The 19,628-nt window shown below is 36.6% G+C and overlaps 3 protein-coding genes across 3 annotated transcripts; 2 read left to right on the plus strand and 1 right to left on the minus strand.

Annotated features, from left to right (window-relative positions):
• Window positions 1–532: 532 nt before the first annotated feature.
• LOC146133687 (dual specificity mitogen-activated protein kinase kinase 7-like) lies at window positions 533–8,370 on the plus strand. Its single transcript, XM_083396811.1, has 8 exons — window positions 533–645; window positions 1,622–1,751; window positions 2,159–2,339; window positions 3,118–3,237; window positions 3,527–3,634; window positions 4,084–4,263; window positions 5,421–5,641; window positions 6,126–8,370. Exons 1-8 carry the CDS (start codon window positions 534–536, stop codon window positions 6,409–6,411), a joined length of 1,338 nt encoding a protein of 445 aa, XP_083252937.1. The 5' UTR covers window position 533; the 3' UTR covers window positions 6,412–8,370.
• A 1,726-nt stretch (window positions 8,371–10,096) lies between these two features.
• LOC146133688 (ATP synthase peripheral stalk subunit F6, mitochondrial-like) lies at window positions 10,097–11,344 on the minus strand. Its single transcript, XM_083397437.1, has 2 exons — window positions 11,182–11,344; window positions 10,097–10,384 (listed from the first exon to the last, which is right to left on the minus strand). The coding sequence occupies exons 1-2, from the start codon at window positions 11,326–11,328 to the stop codon at window positions 10,205–10,207; spliced, it is 327 nt and encodes a 108-aa protein (XP_083253563.1). The 5' UTR covers window positions 11,329–11,344; the 3' UTR covers window positions 10,097–10,204.
• Window positions 11,345–12,466: 1,122 nt separating this feature from the next.
• On the plus strand, window positions 12,467–13,160 carry LOC146133689 (spermatogenesis-associated protein 24-like). Its single transcript, XM_083397386.1, has one exon. The coding sequence runs from the start codon at window positions 12,555–12,557 to the stop codon at window positions 13,137–13,139; it is 585 nt and encodes a 194-aa protein (XP_083253512.1). The 5' UTR covers window positions 12,467–12,554; the 3' UTR covers window positions 13,140–13,160.
• Window positions 13,161–19,628: the final 6,468 nt, after the last annotated feature.

The following is a 19,628-nucleotide window of genomic DNA, read 5'->3' on the forward strand; positions in this document are numbered from 1 at the left end:
ACAAACTTGCTTGACAGAATAAGTTACAATTCAGTTTAAAGAAGGGACCTTAAAATACGTTTTTAAATAATTCGTTACCACAAGGCATTTTGTAGCCGATGGCTTTGTTTAAACCAGACGCGATAAGCAATGCAAAAACGAAGATAGCTTTATAGTTTATACTTACAAGTTTGAAAACTATATGAGCATGCAAGTTGATGGTCCACAATCTTCCAACTTTTTTACAATATCGAAACAATGGCAAAAATGAATATGGGAGAATAAATATAGAATTATAATACTTGACACCCTAACCCTAATAATGTTAGCAGCAATATGAACCCCCGGACAAAAATTTGGTAGGATTCTAGACCAACGCCAAACTTTACCAATATTGAAATTTTTTTTTCAGGTGTTCTTTTAGTATAGAGAATTTTTAGAATTAAGGTGATAGCTTTTTTTGAGTGAATTGTTTAGATTGTTAAGGCATGTCATCAGGAAATGTCACCTCAGGCTCAGTCACTCTCAGTGATCTGGGAGAACGCCTGAAAAAGATGGAAATGAACTTTCAACAACAAACCGGCAAAAAACGAGCGACTCCCAAACTCGACTTTTCGTCTGCAGCTGCAGGACCCAGAAATCCAGCGCAAAGCAATAGACCTCAAAGTAAGATTTACTTTATTTGTTGCTAATTTACCGTTGTATTCTAAAACACCCTTTATTTGTGTTTTAAAAGTTACTCGGGTGCTGTTGTAGAATCCTACCACGTTTTACAGTAAAGAAATGGGTTTTTAAAATTAAAATTGCTAGAGAAGAAATAAATAAAATAATAAACCTTGTGCCACAAATTTAACTATTGTAGGCCTTTTGTGCCGAACTAATGCGTTTGGCCGCGGGAAGGCTACCCGCCGACTTGGTTTTCCTAGGGGAATAGGACATTGTGTGAATTTCGCAGCCTCGGTTGTCTCAGCGCTGCGTGATATCTTTGTGTGCGATTTCGTTTTTGATTGCGTTGTGTTGCATTATTATTCGTCGGGTGGATACTGAGAGAATCGGACGCATTTTGAGCACGGTTTGCAATCTCTTTGGTTAGAGACAAGCTGTAGCCTTATGCGAGCACTTGGTGTGCATGGTTATTTGCCGTATACTGATTGTCGTTCTGTCCAATAAACGTCTTGCTCGAGAAAGTAAAGTCATTCCTATCCTTAGCAGCTGCTATTTTAGGGATTGTGTCCCGATCTAGTCTGCAATACCTTGACCCCCCCAAACCTTGTTCACAGAAAAAGTGTCCCACACCTTTATAAAACACAAAAAACATTATGCTTATTTATGTATAAACAAATTTATGAAAAGGAATAAATATGAGAGAATAGTTATAATAGTAAAGTTCCTTGACCCACCCAAACACCAACTCGCACCCTAACCCAAATTATGTTAGCAATATAAACCCCCGAAAGACAATGTGGTAGGACTTGATGTTTGTAAATACTATGGTAGTGTTTTAACAGATTTCCTTGGAAGTTAATTGTTTCAAAATATCGGCTTGTTTTAATTAGAGTAGTAGCTTTAAAACTTTAAATGCAATATAATTTTATTTTAACAACCAAATAAATATGATTGATTAATTATTTTACTTTTTCAGTGTCGCTAAATTTTCAAAACTCTGCACCTTCATCGACTTTACAATCCTCCGGCCAGTTTCCTCCGAAAAAGAAGCAAATAAGCTTTGCCCTCCCCACTAACATACCAGCACCAGTGCCAAACCAGGAGAGGTAATTTGTTTAACCATGAAATTTAAAAGTATCTGATTTGTAAAACTGAACAGCCTATTAGGTAAGCTTATTTTGGTTGGCATTATTTTTTTTCTTTTAAAAATTTGTTTGCTTTAAATTGTAATGAAATAACTCTGATGTATAATATTTTATTCACTTTTACTAAATTAAAATGCTAGTATTACCTTAATAGACAACAGTTGGAAACTTTAAGATATTTTAATCTAGCAATATTTTTTAATGTAGTTATTGTGAATTACAAAGTTAAATGCATATAATACATCTACTAAACTTACATCTAATTAATATTATAACCATCTATATAGAAATGTAAAATATTTGAATTTGCTATCTGTAAATTAGGTTTTATTCCTAAAGTTTTTAAACTATTAACATAAAAAAAACAGGGAAAACGTCAATCAGCGACTGCAAGAGGTTATTCAACAGACCGGTAAACTGAGACTTAACGGGAGAATCATTCAAGCGGACGTGAAGCAGTTTAGCAATATGGGACAAATTGGAAGTGGAACTTGTGGCCAAGTGTACAAAATGAACTACACTCCAATGCAGTTCATTATGGCTGTAAAGGTACAAGGCATTCATAGATTGCACCAAATCTGGTTTTAGTATTGCATCATGATTGTGTGCCTGTGTGGCACACTTGTTATGACTGGTGTGTATTTTTGAGTGGGGATTAGGATAGCACATTGTATTTTGCCACCCACTTGATTTTGCTTTACATTATCAAAGTTAACATTCTTCCTCACATGATTATGCAATGCATCCTGCATATTGTATAGTGTCATGTCTGGCAACTGGTGAGATTTCCAAAATTCCTAAAAGATATTTTGTGGTTGTATTTTGTCAAAAATTTCAGCTATGTATATTTTGTTTCAATTGCCGACAATTATTATGTCAATTTTTTTTCTTGAGATTGTTGACAGCCTGAGCAAAATGACTAATTTTTTAGCAACCGATATGTTTTGTATTAGGAATAGAAAATCCATAATATAAGTAGGCAGCATCTTGTTAAGATTTCACTTTAAATTATTATTCATCTTCAACATGATTACAGTTGTTAAAAATAAATAAAAAGTTATTCCAATAGTTCACAAAACGCTATCAACTTCCGTATGGGCTATGATATTCATTCTACATTATACTCCGAACTCCAAATATATTGTTCCAAAGTATGTTTTGTAGAAAGAAAGAAATTTTTTTATTGATTTTTTTTTTTTTTTTTTTTTTTTATTGACTAATATCCACAAAAACTATAACTAATAGCCACAAAAACTATAACTTTCATAAAAGAAAGAAATTCAATTTATTGACTAATAGCCACAAAAACTATAACACAACTTTTTAGCAAATGAATCGCTCTGGAAACAACGATGAGCAAAAGCGAATCCTCATGGACCTCGATATCGTTCAAAAGAGCCATGACTGCCCCACCATCGTCCAATGTTTTGGAACATTTGTTACTGAGGTTTGTTAAACTTTTCTATGTATTTCTGATGAGCGGCAAACTTGCCTAGCTTTTTATTAAACTTGCTAAAATTGTTTAATTTGTGATTTAATATTAAGTTGTAAATTACATTTTGCCTACAAACTGTAACTGAGAAGGTTATTACATTGTAATTATTAAGTTAATAACGATAATAAAAACGACAAAGAAAAATCAATTTGAAGAAAATTACATTAAATGGCTGCCATAAGTATTTTCTTATATTTTAAGTAGACCTAAAAGTTCATTTTATATACAATTAATCTACTAGAGTTCTGTATGGATTTGTATGGAATTAATGGAGACCTGCTTTGAAAAGCTGAAGAAAAGAGTCAAAGGCCCAATGCCTGAAAGAATCCTTGGAAAGCTAACTGTTGCAGTAAGTAATTCCCAACGAGTAGTTTTTGCTATAAAAGTCTGATGTCATTTGTCTTATGGTTAAATTTATATTTACATGGAGAATAGTATTAAATACATATTGCAAGAATTTGTAATTTACCATTAGTTGAAAAAATGATTCTTGTATTGGTAAGCTTATGAAACAAACAAAAAGTATTTGTCTTTTGTTGTCTCAAGAACAACCCTATTTTATTTTGTCTGCAGAAAATCCCATATTTAAAACAAAACATATTTATATGCCAGAGTAAGAATTGATGTATTTTTTGTAAAATAGCAGTAAGTAGAAGGTACATAGTTTGTATTACACACGCAATCAAACATTCGTATTCAGCAAATGTGATCTGGCCCTTCTGAAGTGGCTTTTTCGACCAACGATAGCGGCTTACGTCTCATACTAAACCGGAAGGCAAAAAATATTTTCTTTCCCAGGTTGTTCAAGCCCTCACATACCTTAAGGAGCAGCACAATGTCATCCACAGAGACGTAAAGCCGTCAAACATTCTCGTTGGCAAAAATGGCGACATCAAACTCTGCGATTTCGGCATCAGTGGTCGCCTGGTCGACTCACAGGCCAAGACGCGAGCGGCAGGATGCACTGCTTATATGGCGGTGGGTTTATAACTTTGTCATTTGAGCGCTTGAGTAAAACTGAAAAGGATGACTGACAGTTCTGTATTTCTCGACATGTCTTATTTCTAGTTGGGCATTGGAATATAACAGAGTAACTCTGTTAACATTAAAATAAAACTCTTTTAAGATATTTTAATAGTGTCTCACCTAAATTATTAGCTTTGCCAGTGTATTCTGCTTATAACATTAAAATAATGCACTTTGATTTAAAATAAAGTTTTTAAATTGTAAGGCAATATTCAGTTTTCAAATATATTGTTAAATTTAAAGCAAGTTTTTGATCCAGTAGATTATTTATGAAACCTGATTAAGTGATTATACTTTATTTTCGATGGCAAGCCGATTTATTTTGAATGTGAACTAGGGTAATTTACAATTGAACAATTTTATATTTTATTGTACTGTGCTAGAGTGCGATTATGTTTTTTGGTGAACTAACATAACATTAATAATATAATTAATCTAAACAGTTTACCATGTGAAAGCCAGTAAAAATTGGAATATCTGTTTTTTAAACGTTTTACCCATAACTCCTGTGGCCATCATTTCAAAAATGAAGTTTTTATATGTTTTTATTCAAAAATTGCCTAGAAAACCTGTGTATGTGTATCCGTTCTAAAGTTAACATGCCCTCCAACCAGGGCTGGGGACAAAAACCAAGCACTTTGCTGGAGCCAAAGCCATTTTTGTTATTTTGTGGAGCCGGAGCTAGAGCCATTTTAAAATTTGTACAGCTTAAGCTATGAAAATTTTAACTGCTCTTCCTCGAAAAAAATTTGAATTGCTCAAATGAAAATACTAAGCAGTTTGTGCACACTATGCACGGATCTTTAATGTAGCTTGATAATGAATTGCAAAGCCAAAAAGGTTGAGTAAGTCGACCATCATCTTGACGACGTTTATTAACTGAAGATGTTACAAGCTCTTAACGTCTTAATCAAAATGATTTCGATCTACTCGATATTTTTTGCTTTGCAATTCATTATCAAAATAAGCAGTTTAGTGCGGCAAATGTAACTTCATTTAGCCAGTGCTAAATAAACTTTAAAAAAATACTGCTATAAGCTGAAGCCGGCGCCAATGTTTTACTGTCGCTCCTCATCCCTGCCTCTAACTTATCTCTCTACTTGTCTCAGCCGGAGCGCATAAGCCCCGACCCCTCCCACCCCAACTACGACATCCGCGCCGACGTATGGAGCCTGGGGATTTCCCTGGTCGAGCTGGCCACGGGCCGGTTCCCGTACAGCGACTGCAAGACCGACTTCGAAATGCTCACCAAGATCCTTGAACAGGAACCACCCTTGCTCTCATCCGACTCAGGGTTCTCGATTGATTTCCAGAAGTTCGTCAAAGCCTGGTGGGTTTCATAGTATTTTTTTCTCTATTTTTTTTGTTTCACGATCAGTCAAGATACTCTATCTAGCTCTCTATCTAGTCACTATCTCTCTATCTAGCGCCAAGTGGTATGCCTAATATCATCAGTTTTAAAGGTCGCCGAAAATTCAATATTCAGCCAAATCAACAAAAAAAATATTTTTGAGAAGGGCAAGTATAACAAAAACAGTTAGCCATCAAATCTGAATGCCCTCGCTCATTTATTTATTGTTTCTTTAAGAAAATAAGCTCATCTAACGAATGCCCGGTTTAAAAATGGGGTGGCGGGCCGGATACAATACCATTACACTACCATTACACTACCATTACACTACCATTACACTACCATTACACTACCATTACACTAGATGACTTAAAAGAAGGCCAAATTAAGTAGTCGGTCTATCGAGAATATTTTCCTTTCTAACCTTACAACCCCACGCATTTTTTTGTTTCATTGTCGTCAGCTGCACGAAGAACTACCAGCACCGACCAAAGTACCGCCAGCTGCTCGCCGACGACTTCGTCAAGCGCTTCCTTTTCACCAAAACCGACATCGCCGCCTGGCTGGCCACCGTCCTGCCCCCAACCCCTGGCCCCCAGGTACCCCCAAGCGCCCCCACCCCAAACAGCAGCTGGATGGATGGAAACCAGGACCCTTTCGCGTTCGCTGCCGAAATTACGCGAGCTCAGTTCGCCAAGCACAATCGAACTCGGTCACTGGACCTTCAGCGAAAGCCAACGACCAAGTGAAGGAAGTCCCGGTGGGGTTCACTCAGTGCCGCGAGTTGTTTTGTGTTTTTGCGAGCTGGCCGACTGATGTCGTTTTTGTTTAGGGATTCGACCTGTGGTACGACGACCTTCGCGTATGGGTAGCTTTTGGTCGGTACTTGTTTTCAGTTATTTGACACAAAGTGTAGCACACTTCAAATATTTTGGAGCATAATGGCTGGAGTAACCGACGTAGTATAAATATCAAAGTTGTAGTAAGACGTAGTATAAAATATAGCCCATACACAACTAGGTAACACATTTCGAATATCATTTTGAACGTTCGCATATCTGTGTTGTAAATGAATAAAGAATTGTTTGAAACGTTCAAAATGATACCTACTTCTGTATGGGCTTTGATATTCTTACTTTGTCTTACTACAACCTCCAGCCATTATGCTCCAAAATATTTAAAGTGTTTTACTTTATACCGTCTGACGTGAACACTACTATAAAGTGCCGTTAAAGTAAGACTTTCTTCCTATTCGTATTTCTAAATGTAAGCTATAGATTTGAAACAACAGTTTAACAGCTTTGGACTTTTGTTATGACAAGTTTTTATACAAATGCACTTTACAAAAACGTATTGCTTTTACGTGTTAAACGACCTAGGTCCTAGACTGTCTCTAAATCAGGGGTTCTTAAACTGGGGTCCTCTTGGGGGTATCTGAACTAGTTTAAGGGGGTCCATGAAAGCCTAATTGGAATATTAGGGTTTTTAAAAAGTAATCAAATTTTCAAAGAAAAGAGTTTCATTAAAAATAAAACGTTTTACACTGAATAGGCTTCATTTCACTTTCATTTTTTGGGGACTGGAAACAACAGATTTAAAAAGTCTATTTGTATTGTGACGTAAATTTATGATGTCATTTTTAAAAATTTCTTTTTTTTTTGCCGACTGGTCCATGCGAATCAAACAAATTCTTTAGGGGTCCGCTGCAAAAAATGTTTAAGAACCCTTGATCTATATAGTACCACTGTCAAGCGCATGTATTACGCATGCTTGATCCGTACCTATGGTAGGAATCTCACTTCGCTAAAACGCTAGCCAGTCGCCAGTCTGTTGCTTTTAAGATATTTTTTCCCGAATCGCGACCTGGCCGTGTCCTTTGCCGCCACCAAGTGTTCGTTGTGATATTGTCGATTCGCTGTTTTGTCGTCTGTTCTATGAATTCGAATCCGCCGTTGCTTTTCTGACCCAGTGTTTCTCAACCTTTTGTCGGCGGCGGCCCAAATAACAAGCCATATTATAAACTCACATACCAAGATTATGTATAACAATACCAAGCTTAAGTACAACAGCAAGCTTATAAAAGAAACACTAAAAAAAGTTAGGTCGCCAAATCTTTTGTTGTTATACTTAAGCTTTGGCGACCCGACTCTTTTTGGTGATTTTTTAAAAGTGAACAACACCCAAGACATTAGCATAATTAGGTTGGAATTTATTTGATATGATACATGTCTTTGTGTTGAATTAGCTGTTTTTTAAATTTTGTAGAACTCGTAAGAACCAATCTGAATAAATATAACCACATTAACTACAGCGGCAAATTTTGGGTCGTCACACATGGTTGAAAAACACTGCTCTAACCGAAAGGTTTCGCCTTTTCGAAGAATTTTCTGTCTACGTTGAAACGCCATATCTTGAGCAAAAACGCGTGCGACGCTTTTAAGGTGCTCAAGTGACAAAATAACCGTCATCGCCGTAGTTGTAAACAAATGCAATTATGCCGATTTGTTTAACTTTTTGTGTTCAAACTCAAGTGATTTCAAACGTAGCTGTGTGATTGAAATACCATTTTCGATCTGGAACCTTAACCTAACCGCCATAGGCCTAATATCGATTTAAGTAATTATTATCAACGCTAATATCATTTATTGACTTGCGGTCCAATATTGTTGGACGTTAATTTATGAACAAGATCTTGGCCCATTTTTAACAGTACCAATAAGAAATTAAATCTTTTTTTTCAGGTTGTTATTTTAGTGTTTTTTTTTAGTATGCACATATACATTTTATGCGTGAAGGGTTTTTAACTGTTCTGATAACACTCCAAAATAGCTCTCCTATTGTCTTTAAAAATAGTATCCCTACCTTATAACATTGAAAATAATTTTCTACCTAAATTCTAGTAACAATTACTAGGCGAAATTATTTTTTGTGATATGTTCTGACCCCGTTTTATTAATTCTAAAACGCTAAGTTTCAGAATACGAACGACCTCCTGTTGTGCTAATAATTTTCCTGTTCTCTGTCAGTATTTGCTTTTACTTGCTCGTCGAAGCTGCTTTTATTCTTTTTTCTCCTCTAGGGCCCTTCCAACCTTGTTTTATCTTGCACTACTGCGCGTTTGACGAAATAAATCTAATGCTGGGTTGACTTTTGTGTGGAAAAAAGGTACTGCCGCACCAGTAGTAGTACACGTACTATTTATGTTACACGAAGGATTTATTTTCCAATATATATCAATCACGCTGTGGAGTCGGTTAAAAATACCCCGAGTCCGGCCCAGACTCTACAGTCTACAGCCTGTATTCCGCCAATTAACGTTTGATATTCAGTAATCTAATTTTTAGGGTTGTCATAAGTCACTTACTTATAAAACATGGTTGGAAGATACCCACCATATGTTATTCCTCCTTTACAATTTACAGTGGGCGGCAAGATTATTTTCAAAATTTGGTACTGTGCATGCAAGTCCAGACTCCGCAGCCCTGATATCAACCTATCACTGAAAACCTGTGCTTAGCGCTGAAGGCGATTGTTATTCTTTTGCAGGTTTCAATAAACTTTAATGAATTTAAAAAAATGTGTATTTTTAACACTCGGTGTAATCTTTGTAGCGACAATGGCCCTTAACTATTTGCTTGGCGTGTAAAAAGTTTAATAACCGCAAGGCTAGACGGACACAAAACAAGGCATTGCCTATAGGGAAACTATGACACAATCCACGGGCGAATGCTCAGCAAACCCATGCTTGGGGTGAACTAACAAGTTTATCGACCTTTGAGAACTTGCAAAGAAGTTTCAGAGCAGATTTTGCCGCCTCTTAGATGTACAATTTGGGTCGACTTTGTTTTTTTGAAGTAATGAATTCCATAGTAATTGTAAAAGTCATACTGGTTCGAAAGCACTTTGACGCATGCTACATGCATTATGAAATTAGTACCCAATCAAGCGATTAAAAAATATGTAAGTGTCAGGACTGCGGATTACGTTTACTTAAAACAACCAGGCCTAACTAATAAACTGAGTCAAGACGCCAGCCAAATATATCTATTCGATCCAACAACAAGTCCAGCTCCAAAACCACAGCCTTGTGTTTCAACTATCCGTGGAAGCAAACTAGGGTGGATATGTACAGTAGTTCAACCATAGGGTCGGCTTACAGGTCATCCACTCACAAAAAATATCCAAACCCTGTGTAATTACACCTTTATAATTTACAGTGTATGGTCAAGGGTTCTAAACATGCTAAGCAACCTTCACATTCTTATCAGACTCCCTCAATGAACATTGGACACTGGCAGTCCAGGAGTCCACAGACCAACTCTGCAGCTCTCTCCATTGCATTTACTTTAATACAAAAGGTAAGATCACATTTTTGATATTAATAACTATTGTATGCCTAGACCTGGCGCAATCCCTAAACTTGTGGTCACAACATTCAACATTTCGTAAATTGTTTTATACGTCAAATTCAGGCTAGAAGTTTCAAAAAAACACAGAAACATTCAGAACTTAAAGAGATGTTTGTCAATTTAAACCGCATCTTCAAGCGTCATCCTGGTTAAGATCGGGCTCCGAAAATTTGAATTCTGGGAATTTGGTCGGGTCATCAATGCTGTAGACCTTCTTGAGTCGGTTAATGGCGTCTTGTTTCTTCTGTTGATAGTCTGGACCCGCGTCGACCGGTCCTCCTGACTTTTGGCTCAGTTGTTTGTATTTGGCCACCTACGTTGCAATGACAAAACTTGTTATGGCAAGAAAAAACCTATTGATCTACAAATGGGGCTTGGGCAGGCCTGCCACTAATTTAGAGTCTTTTCTACTTATCATCTCCGCAGACAATTGCAAGGGTACACAACTGTGTTTTCAATAGTCTTTTTTGTGTTTTTGTATGATAATATTAATTGACTTGAGTAATTGTCTGACCTAACTAGTGTGTAATTGGGATAGTCTTTATGAATTAGATACAATTTAACATCATTATTGACCTGCTTAGGATTACATAACAAAGATAAAATTGCATTATTATTAAAGGTATGAAACTATATTGCCTAGCCCGGAGATTTCTTACATTCTAAAGTGGATCAGGTATTGCCACATGTTGGAAAGCCTAAATTACATAATATCAAGGTAAAAATGTACTTTAAACATAGGCTGTATACAAAAAATGTAGTAGACTATATAATGCATATCCAATTGAACTGGCAGGTTTTTTTAAATATCAGTAGTAACGTTAGTAAAAGAGTGGGCTGACCCTAGTTAGAGCTTAGAGCTACTGATCAAAAATCATGCTAAAAAAATTAAGATTGCCTAAAGCTTAAAAAAGGGTCAGAACAAGTTCAGGATAACAAAATGTGTTTACTTGAAAAAAGGTGTCTTGTGGGACACAGGTAAACATTAAGAAATTAGGAGTTGATTATCTTGACTGGTTATGGCAACTGTTTTACCCAAATTTTAATTTGGTCAACAACAGTTTCTTGTCATTAGAAATCAGCATTATTTCCTAAAATCAAATTGTTAACCTGGTCAAGGAAGATCTGTTGCACTGGATCAAAAGCTGGCTTGTTGCAAACAACTGAAACACTCAATGGTCGGCTCCAGGCAGAATGTCCGATGCCATTTTTCCTGCAGATGGTCGACAAACGGCTTATGGACCGACTCAGAGACATTTTAGAATTAATATTTAGCCCTGAGTAACAAAAATTGGTTTAAAATGATAAAGTGAACATTAATGCAATGCATTTCACATAGCTTGTTTAAATGAAACAGAAGCATAAAACATATTATACACCCGTCTAAAATGTAAGGCAGATGTCGGCGAGATAAAAAAAGTGCACCGCTACTATAACAAATGAAAAAACAGGTGGTTAACAAATGAAAAAATAGGTAGTCTGTTTAAAAATTTGGGGTTCACGCCATACTTATGATAGTGGTTCACCACAATAAACCCTTATGAACACTATGTACGGATCTGTAGATAATGGATCTCAAAGCCACCAAGTAAATCAACATTATCTCGATAAAGATGTTTCAATACAGTCTTGTATCATCAGCAGGTAATGTACGTTTTGATCAAGATGATGTCGATTTAGTTAAGAGATTCATTGAAACCCTTATATCTTAGTCATATAAATTGAATAGGACAGATGCCAAACAAGTTTCCATGTTGGATGTTTAGAAAGATTCAAGATATTTATTTTTTTGGAATGGAGGTAAATCAGCAGGCAACTTTTAATAATAATGCTTGACCCAAACCCAAAACCTAACCCAAGTTTTTTTGCGTTTGCCAGAGCTCTGAATAAACTAACTTAACGATTGCAAAATGAATGACTTGCAAACGAAACTTTAAAGATTATTATTATTATTAATTATCTAGGGCCTACCAAGCACATTTCTAACTGACCAGGTCCACATTGTAATTTAAAAACATTGGATGTAAGACACTCAGTTTCATTGATTTTACAAGTGAACCAATAACCTTGTCTTTTACACGACGGTGAAAAACGACAATTTTACGACAATTTATTATCGCATTAATGGTCTTTCATTTGGTGTATTTTATGCCAAGGCTAGTCAATTTATCGTTATTGAAAAATATATCAATGAATATGCACAGTTGCCTGACAAAAACTTTGCTAACGTCAATGAAATAGTTATTTTTGTAATATAATTACGATTTGCACCGACGTAAAGTCATAGGTAAAAGTATGCAAAAATCACTCAAGCGTTACATTTGAACTGCACTGGAACTTGAAAAATTGTAAGTCATGTAAACGTTGTGTAAGTTAACTAAGGTTCGTAGCTATTAAATTATTTCGTTTTTTTTTTAACCTTAGATTTATGATTTCAAAAGATTTAAGTTCGCACTTAATGTGTGCTTACCTGCGCGTTTGTAATGTCTGAAATCGAAGAGTTTAGCTTGACAAGTTCTGGTTGTGAAAGTACATCATCATACAGTATGGTGCACGACGTTGTCCGCGACCTTTTTGAAGCACAAAACAACGCCATGGAAGAAATCCGGACAAAGGTTGAGAAACAGAAAGAACAGTACATCCACAAATCCAAGTTTGACGAGGTATGCTTTGAATTAAAGCAGGAAAAACTTGCTCACGATAAAACCAAAGTCTCTCTGGAAAAAGAGGAAGAAAAATTTCACTTTACAAAGAAAGAAATCGAAATATTGAAAAGACAAATACAAAAGGAAAAGGAAACATTTGAAGACACAATTAAAACACTGCGTGCTAAAGCTACCAGAGAAACAAAGAGAAGTGATTTTTTGTACAGCAAATGTTCTGAGGCGGAACGAAAGATTGACCAACAGTCCGATGAAATTGCTTTAAAAGACAGTGAAATTGCCTCTCTCCGGCAGCGCATTAAATGCCAAAAAGATGTCCACAAACAGACACTTGCTGAAATAAATATAAACAAAATGCAGCAAGACTACTTAGCAAAAACATTGAATGACACATATAAAACGTAGCCAAGTATAAACATTATTTTGTATATTTGTGCAATTGAAATTGTTCAGTGATTTTTTAAAACTTATTGTAGCTGTTTTAAACATTTCGTAAAGTATAGTTTTGTTTATTTAATCTTTCTTCAGAGTTTCTGTACATGCAAAGTTATGAGAATTCAGTGACAGCATAGAGTTGCTAAAAAATTTGTGATTTATGTAATTTTTTATTAATTAAAACTCAAAAGAAACTTTAAAATAATAGGGTTTTAGTTATTTGGTTCTTGCTATGCTTTGCAGTGCATTTTTTTTTTTTCAGTCAAACACTTAATGCCCTTATTTTTGGATTCCAAGCAATTTAATTATTATTTAAATTTTCCTTAACTATATAGTGTTGGTTATTACTTTGTTAGACATTGGAAGTTGGCTTTGCCTGGTGTTTTAAATGCACTGTAGTGATTTTTTTGGCCATAGTTTTATGTTATTTGATGATTATATAATAGGCAATGGCACTTAAATTTTGTCATTGAAAGTTTTATTTTAGAAGATGATAAACTAAAAACTGATTATAAACCATATCTTCGAAGATTTGGTGTTACAAATATGCAAGAATGGTTTACTTGTGATAGTTTTTTGGTTATCCAAAACAAACTTAAAGCCTGTGTTGTGCGTGCAGCACTTAACAGTTGTGGTGCCTCTTTTGCTCCACCTAACGAACAGTATAAATGGTGTTTATTAGCCAATTGCTGCACACGTAAGCAGATGCCATGGGCAGTGAACAGGAAATTTGTTGGAGATCTGGATAGCAGATCCATGACTGCCTAAAACGCACTAAAACCAGTTAAAATATTGCCGTTATTTTTATTTACGGAGATTTTTTTTTACCAACTTGATGGTGATGGCTAATTTAAAAGTAAAAAGTTGGTAAACAAATAAAAAAAAAGGTATTCGAAACGTTGAAATGTTACCTACTTGTATTTTGGGCTTTAATATTCCTAAGCTTGGCCTAGGTATCATACCTCATCCAACAAAAAGAAAATCCCGTTTCCTACTGCGTCTAAGGATGCAGCGATTTTTTATAATTTGTTTTGTGTGGTGCAAGCTGAAAAACTTTACCAACCACTGTTTACAGACTCAAGGATATTATTCTTTGGTTGCGTCATGTCTAAAAAGTTAAAAAAAATAAAATTTCCACGACAAATCGGCCTCAAAGCGCAGTGGGTGGTACGACGATCTACACAGGCCTTGATTCCCTTGGGTAAGGAAGTCACCGTCATTATCTTCAGTTTAGGGGGGAGCATGTAACTTGACAGGCAACATGGCAACGCTTTCGCAAGACACCCCGCTTCCTATTGGACGGCAAAATTCTGACGGCAATTTTGTCGAGTCGCAATCATTTATTCATGGCGCGAGTGTAAACTATTATAGGCTATACTCTGTAAACGCAATTCCAAATTAAAGAGCTTCGGTGTGGAAGAAATTCAAAAGCTCTCTGAGTGGTAGGCAACATGCTCGATAAATGTCTATCGACAATGTCTAATAAAGATGCTCTAAATTGAGCTGGATTTTTTTTATTTTATGTGTTTTTGGTATAGAACGAACAGACACAGTTTTTTTCTTAAACAGTCTTGCATAAGTGTAAAATAAAATATGAGTTTGAATCTAAAGGACACACACGCCTTTTTGGTGCCACACAACTATTATAATTGTTCCGATTTGTTCGGTCGAGGACTCTTAAGTGGAACATGTTTTCAATGTTTAGACAACTCTAACGAAAAAGCGTGTTGTTTTTGCGCCGCGTTGCTTCGCGGCAGAAGTCCAATCGGCATTTGAAGAGCACCTATTGTTTTTAGATGGCGATTCTATAAAAACAAACAGCGAACTTCATGAGGCTGACAAAGCAGCCTTTAGTTCATGAAATATGGAAAGGCCGCGGTTCAAACGGTGCCATACACAGCGATAGTAATCTGCCCAAAGCGGGATTAAGCGTCCGCCGTTGGCGTAGGCTGCTTTCTCCTGTGCCTCAGCAATAGAAAATTGTCGGCTGTGACGTTGTGCAGTGTGCAAAGTAAATGCGCACTGTTGTGATGACGTCGAGTAATCATATCGGCGTGTGGTAATTCGGACGAATGGATTTGCAACCCACCGGGTACAAACAAGGACGGCTGAACAGCAGGGAAATAAACAAAACTGCTGCTTTCTGGCTTGGGTTTACCATTTTCACATGACAACTTAAAGCAAGGGAAGGCAACCTTTTTTTAGTCGCGGACTAAATTCAGAAATTTTAACTGTGTATAATTTACGCATCTTATTGCACCAACCGCAACGATTGCTAATCAAAGATAAAACTAGGGTATTTTTGCCATTGAACAGGGGTCTTAACTATAAGTTCATTTTTTGCTTTTTTTTAAACTTAACAATGTTTCGTTGTTTTGACGTGCTAACTAGTGTTGTAATGACTCAAGTCAACGACTTAACCTAAGTCTCTGTTTTCAAATGACCTGACTTGACTGAAGTCTTTTGGGCAAATGACATGACTTGACGTAAGTCTTTCAGACAAATGACTTGGGTTGAAATGAAGTGTTTTCAATAAGCATTTTTTGGGAAAAATTGGGTTATTTATCCTAATTTATTTTAAAATAATTTGCTTGCTGTTTATTGCGTTTTTATTATTTTTAAGTTAAGGTATTACTCATAATCGGACGAGTTTACCCAATTGTAATAACTTGAGGTGTTATTTTTATGACAAGGAATTGACTTGCTTTAATTATAACTTGACTGGGACTTGACTTGTTATATATATTCAAAGTGACTTGTTTACAACACTGGTGCTAAAACCCATGCGAGTCATAATGGAGAGCGAAGTGATGTATTGGCTGACTTTTCACAAAAAGTCAAAATTCGTCATTTGGCTTGTCACGTGGACGGAAACGCATTCGATCGACTCGATGAATCAAACGTGGTCAGAATAAATGAAACGTGCGACCCAAAACTAAAAAATGATTCAGTTCCGGTTTCAAGACGCTTACCGAATGCAACACGGAGGTAATTATATGAAAAAAAACGAAATTCAAAATGCAAACTTGATACTTGACTAGATCTGAAAAGGCCATTCGTTGCTATACGTGTGTGTTGGGAAAACAGTTAAAGACGTTGTGCATAGCTGGCTGAAATGTGCGCTAATTGATAGGGCACGACCTATACCTTCGCAGCATAACGATTAGGCCGGTTGCACGAGCGCTTCGTAACTTTTGTACTAAGAAATGTGTGATCATATGACATTAACTGACATTCTGGGGTTCGGAACACTTGTGGTATACTTTTCCTTTTGGAACTGAGTTTTACAACTATCACTTCGCCTATTTTAAGATTGCTGTTACAGGAACAAGAGCGTAATATGTATATTATGCAATTTATAGGAAACATGACACTATACGTCTAATTCGGGAGAACTACTAATGCCACAAAAGTACTTAACTACTAACGTAGTACTTATTACAGTTAAAAAAATAAGACACGCACGTTATCGTGATTCTGCTGTGAATACTACTTTCGACAAGATAAACCACTCAGTTTTTAGATTTATGGCAATTGGTAAGTTTGGGCGACAATGCAATCGTACAGGTGAACCCTAGCAAGCAATTTAAATAAAAAATCAACTCACTCAGGTTGTTGGACTAACGCTTTGTTTTAAAATTAAAAAAATAAACGTACAACTTGTGCGCTACGGTGAATTTATTTCGCATGTTTAGAATGCTGCGAAACACCTAAATCATCAACAAAATCATCATAAAAGAACACAGTAAAACGAAAAGGAAATTTGCTGTAATCAGAATTTAGTACTCGTGCGACAAATCAACAGAAAATACGTAAATCACGATACAGAGAATTTCAGGATACCAAGATAGAAATATATAGATATATGAAATATTGAATATAGGCCCTTTTCAACAAACTTTTGCCTAATCACAAAACACACTTGTCCAAGTCTATCACGCGTTGACTTGGACTTAAACGGTGGAACAGTAAAAACACATACAGCCTGTTAACAGTATATCGATTTTCGAGCGAAGAATCAGGTAATATATACGACGCCGCGCTAAATACAGGTAGCAAAACTGTTTAGTCTTGTACAACGGAATGCTCGCGCAAATGGGCACACAGTGGTTACGATTACCAAGACAAGAGAAGCCAAGCAAACTAAACGAGACAATCAAACGCCTCGGCACTGCAGCATTTCATAAATCTCATTTCCTGTATTTTGACGGCTTTTTAACATCGGAATAAAGACGCTTGGAAAAATGTGATTAATGCTGGTGGTAAAATGCTGATTGAACAAGTACTTTGATTTAGCTGTGCTGAATCAAGCAGAAAGAAATCATTCAAAGAAATTTCTACACAATATACAACGCTCAATCTATAACTGGATATTCAAGGGTCCACTGAACCCTCCTTTACAGGAATTTTTATCCAAGGCGGCAGAAAAATTGTGTTAACATACTGTATTAGAGAATCAGTGGGTAAAACGTTAACGGTCATCGCATGCTAGTCATTAAATAATAGCGGCCAGAAACATTTATAGACGCTAGACGAATGTTGTCATCATCATAATCACAGTGTGACGTCACGATTAATCTGCTGTTGCTCATAACTCACACTAAAAAGGGCGCGAGACAAAAAGAAGGAAAATAGAGCATCTACATTTAAAAAGTCAGGATATATCTCGCGCCCCTTTAAAACGACACACACTAAAAAAATAGGGACACAATAGTTCAACGGGGTCATGCCGTACAAAATAGTAGTCAAACGAAATGCAAATTTGTTTAAGAGTTCAAGGTGCCTTATTTTTCACGAAATGCAGTTGCCACATTTGCCAGTAAACTAAGCTCAGTTTCTTGATATTATGGTTTAAGCGCAAGCAGCTCGTTTTGAACATCTGGAAAGTAACAACTGCCGGTCTCGAGTGAAACTTGTCGAAAGGCGTGGCGCGAAACCATCAAAGCATTCGTGAAACACCAGCCCGAAACAGCTTTCGACAGCTGGGATGGTTTGCGTCTCGTCTTTTCAACCCTAATACGATAACCTCTCAATCATTGCGCCAAATGTTGAAAGCGGTCTACCCAGGTGACAATTTGAGCGAATTTGCGGTTTTCAGAGCGTGGCGTAACGCACTGTAGGTGGGTCCCGGGGTAATTGAAACTAATTGCGGGATGGGCTTGAGGGTCGAATGCACATGCGACCTCAGAGCACCTTTTGCCGCAAACTGGGCGAGGCAATGTTATGGTGGCAAAAATCGAAGTCTTGTGTGCATTTTTAGCGCGTTCTTTGCGGTGACTGAAGCGCTTCGCTGTCCCTGCTTTGAAATCGAGTATTCACGGGAGAATTAATTTTTTTCCTGGCCGCTATAATGTCTAGACAACCGATATCCCCTGCTAACTTTACCAGTACCCATAGATAGAATTTTTCTCTTCTGATGTAAACGAAGTTATTAACCCACGTTTCAGCAGCAGGTGCATAAGAAACGTAGGTTTATACTTGGTTTACACCTGAAGAGCGATTACTATCTATTGATATGTTGCCGGTGGAGCTAACTCTATTCTACCAGTACCCGTTTGAAATTTGGCTTTTAATCGCGGGAATGGAATAACAGTCTGGTTTATGTATTCAGTGCGGAATGCAGGAAACCGTTCGGGAATCCTATTTTTTCCCCTTTTAACCTCATGACCGGTTTAAACGATAAGAAGAGGCTTTTTTGTCTGATTTTTAGCTTTGTTTTAAGGAAAATAAAAAAAAATGAACTGGCTATGATTGCCTTAAAGACCTTTTGAGAGAAAGAGTTTGTAAAATAATAATTATACAAGACTATCGAGGAGACATTGGGTTGCATTCGAACTAGTAACCGAAAGTATTCAGTTGGGTAGATTCAAAATTACAAAATTTGCATTCCAAACAACAAAGGCACGCCGCGAGTAGCCCTAGCAAACATTTGAACCAAAACCAATAAGTTGTAGAGGGAAGGGGAATTGAAGCTGCCAGAAGAGACACAATGGAAAACTGTTAAACAAGGGACGCGTCACACAACGTACGGCTTCTGATCAAACAGGCAGTTTTGTCAACCGTTGGGAATTGACGTCTATACGGAGAACTTGTGCATACAAATATGCTGTTTCTGAGTATATATGTGCTTTAAGTTCTCAAAAACTTACAGCGCATAAAGTTAAGTGGGCTGGCCTTTAGGTCAACCTGTCGCTGCATGATAGGTGCTATTTTTTTATTGTCGTCCGTCTTTTTTGTTGTTTAAGTGTAATAAAAAAACCTAAAAAAAATATGCTGTTGCTACCAGGCTTAGTAGTCACTGAAAAGAAGTTCTTCCTGTACTTATTTGCTTTATCCTACGTTTTTGGCAACGCCAAATAAAACGACACAAAAAATGAGCTAAAAATGCGCTAACTAACGTTTACAATAAAAAGCGATGAGAGCCTTTTTTTTTGCGCCGTTTTATTTGGCGTTGTGTTG

Source organism: Ascidiella aspersa, chromosome 9 (genome assembly GCF_963924565.1).
Source record: "Ascidiella aspersa chromosome 9, kaAscAspe10.2, whole genome shotgun sequence".
NCBI classification, from domain to species: Eukaryota; Metazoa; Chordata; class Ascidiacea; order Phlebobranchia; family Ascidiidae; genus Ascidiella; species Ascidiella aspersa.